The sequence below is a fragment of the Bos indicus x Bos taurus genome, chromosome 16 (genome assembly GCF_003369695.1).
Source record: "Bos indicus x Bos taurus breed Angus x Brahman F1 hybrid chromosome 16, Bos_hybrid_MaternalHap_v2.0, whole genome shotgun sequence".
NCBI lineage: Eukaryota > Metazoa > Chordata > Mammalia > Artiodactyla > Bovidae > Bos > Bos indicus x Bos taurus.
The window spans coordinates 62,639,059-62,642,092 of NC_040091.1; the positions used below are offsets into that span (position 1 = coordinate 62,639,059).

The following is a 3,034-nucleotide window of genomic DNA, read 5'->3' on the forward strand; positions in this document are numbered from 1 at the left end:
ACCCTGTCGACTGCATCACACCAGGCTTCCCTGTCCATCACCAACTCCTGAAGTTTGCTCAAACTCATGTCCATTGAGTCGGTGATGCCATCCTCCTGCCTTTAATCTTTCCCAGCATCAGGGTCTTTTCTAATGGGTCAGTTCTTTGAATCAGGTGGCCAGAGTATTGGAGCTTCAGCTTCAGCATCAGTACTTGCGATGAATACTCAGGACCTGGTTGGATCTCCTTGCAGTCCAAGGGACTCTCAAGAGTCTTCTCCAATACCACAATTCAAAAGCATCAATTCTTCAGTGCTCAGATTTCTTTCTTTTTTTTTTTTTTGAGACATCCAGACAGGTTTTATTGAAAAGATTTACTGCAGCCAACGTTGAAAAAGTTTACTGCAGCTTTTGACTTCTTCAAAGAGCTGATAACCCTCATCCGCTTCTTCACCTTCTTCATCATAATCATCGTCATCGTCTTCAATAGCTTCTCCAGTAAAGTATAACACTGATCTTGGGATTATACGCTCACGTAAAAAGTGACCAATTTCAAAGTCTGCAGCGAGGATAGCTTCAGAATCATCATCCAGATCTCCACTCTCAGGAACTTCAGGAGGGGCAAAAAAATTAAAGAAAGAGTCATTAGAAACTGTTTTGGTCACAGTACGAACTGTCCCACGTCCCTTGTGTTTCTGCTTCTTCTTAATCGTTTTCAAAGTGACATTCTTCCCTTTTTTCCAATCTATCTGGCACCCTGTACAACCCATAATTTCTGGTCCATCAAAAGAAAAGGGATCAGAATCATCTGGTTCTGACCTCATCCTATATGTCTTTGTCAACACTTCATTTGTGAAATATTCATTGGGTTCAAAGTGAAATTCTAAGGCAAAACTCATAGGCTGACCAGCATCTGAGAACTTCACTTTAATATCTTTCAAGTGCTTCAGAATAGGCTCATCATGTTCCTGAACCATATCACTGAGCAAGTCAACATTCTTAAAAACGGTCAACCAAAACTCAGGAATTCCCTTGGGATCTTCTTTTTCTTCATCCTTTTTCTCATCTTCAACCTTGGCCTTTTCTTTTAGCTCCTCCAAAATTTCATCTTCCTCATCTGGTTTCCATTCACACTCTTCTTCTGTAGGTTCATAAATGGCATTAATGATCTCAAATCGCTTATCAAACAGAGGCTGATAAAGAACAGCATACTTTCTTTCAAGATCATGAACTTCCTCATAGAATTTGGCTTCTATCTGTGCACATTTAACTTGAAGGTTTTTGAGAGCATTCACCCGTCTTTTAACTACCCTAGGCAAGCTTTCAATGTATCCTGTTGGTGTTTCTACCAGACCATCAAGTCTTTCTTGAAGGGCTGCAAGAATCTGAGGATTTTGCATCACCTGAACAGTCAGCTGACGCGCTTTGATTTTTGTTTCTTCACCAGTTTCTTCTTCTTCTACTTCTTCAACATCATCCAAATCTTGATCAAGTTCAGACTGTTCTTTGTTGTCGATCTCTGCCATGTTGTACAAATGCCAAATATCGGTGGCGAGCGCGGGGAGCCGAGCGGCCCCAGCTGCGCAGGCAGTGACTCAGGGCGGCGGCGGGAGGAGCAGGAGGCGGCGCCGCGAGCAGATGGCGCTAAAAAAGACCTCAGATTTCTTTATATCCAACTCTTACATCCATACATGACTACTGGAAAAACCATAGCTTTGACTAGATGGACCTTTGTCGGGAAAGTAATGTCTCTGCTTTTTAATATGCTGTCTAAGTTTGTCATAGCTTTTCTTTCAAGGAGTAAGCGTCTTAATTTCATGGCTGCAGTCACCATCTGCAGTGATTTTGGAGCCCCCCAAAATACAGTCTGTCACTGTTTCCATTGTTTCCCCATCTATTTGCCACGAAGTGATGGGACCAGAACCTATGATCTTCGTTTTTTGACTGTTGAGTTTTAAGCCAGCTTTTTTTTCACTGTCCTCTTTCACTTTCATCAAGAGGCTCTTTAGTTCCTCTTTGCTTTCTGCCATAAGGATGGTGTCAACTACATATCTGAGATTATTGATACTTTTTCCTAGCAATTTTGATTCCACCTTGTGCTTCATCCAGCCCAGCATTTCACATGATGTGCTCTGCATCTGAGTTAAATCAGCAAGGTGATAATATATGGCCTTGATGTACTCCTTTCCCAATTTGGAACCAGTCCATTGTTCCATGTCCAGTTCTAACTATTGCTTAGAACTGGACCTGCATACAGATTTCTCTGGAGGCAGTAAGGTGGTCTGATATTCCCAAATCTTGAAGAATTTTCCACAGTTTGTTATGATCCACACAGTCAAAGGCTTTAGCATAGTCAATGAAGCAGTAGATGTTTTTCTGGAATTCTCTTGTGTTTTCTGTGATCCTTAGGGATAATATTAATAGATGCTGATTAGAAAATATCTCAGTCTGAGCCAAGGTTTGAGAGACTAGTAATACTGGCCCCGTTTTCTTTCTTCACCATCTTCAGAAACCAAAGCTCTTCCCCAGGTAGTGGCCTGGGGGTTCCTGCAGACCCATTTCCCAGTTACTTCCCTGTGAAAACAAAGGCGTGAACCACAGAGTGACTGAAGACTAGGAGCTCTGGAAGCAGACAGATCGGCCAAAGCCCAGCTCTACCTCACTACTGTGTGCCTCTGAGCAGGATTATCATCTCACCCAGCAGAGCAGATTTCCAAACAGCAGCCGCCAGCAGGTCCAGAGCCTCACTTCTCACAGTGTTCATCCTTGGATGGACACATTCCCTGCCATGTTCAAAAGTCTCAGGGAAGGACCCTTGGTAGATCAGCGTGAGTGATATTGTCACATTGGGCTGACCCACTGAGCAAGAAGATAAGTAATCCCACGTCCACGAGGAGCAATCCCACGTCCAAGGAGCAGCAGCTGCACAGGCGCAGGAGGGCCGAGAGGTGCTACTCCGTGTTCAAGGTCAGGAGGGGCGGCGGTGAGGAGACACCCCTCGTCCAAGGTAAGAATCAGCAGCAGCACTTTGCTGGAGCAGCTGTGAAGAGATACC

At 43.9% G+C, this 3,034-nt stretch overlaps 1 protein-coding gene across 1 annotated transcript; it reads right to left on the reverse strand.

Moving 5' to 3' along the window:
* Positions 1-308: 308 nt before the first annotated feature.
* On the reverse strand, positions 309-1,634 carry LOC113906832 (nucleosome assembly protein 1-like 1). Its single transcript, XM_027565508.1, has one exon. The coding sequence runs from the start codon at positions 1,503-1,505 to the stop codon at positions 354-356; it is 1,152 nt and encodes a 383-aa protein (XP_027421309.1). The 5' UTR covers positions 1,506-1,634; the 3' UTR covers positions 309-353.
* Positions 1,635-3,034: the final 1,400 nt, after the last annotated feature.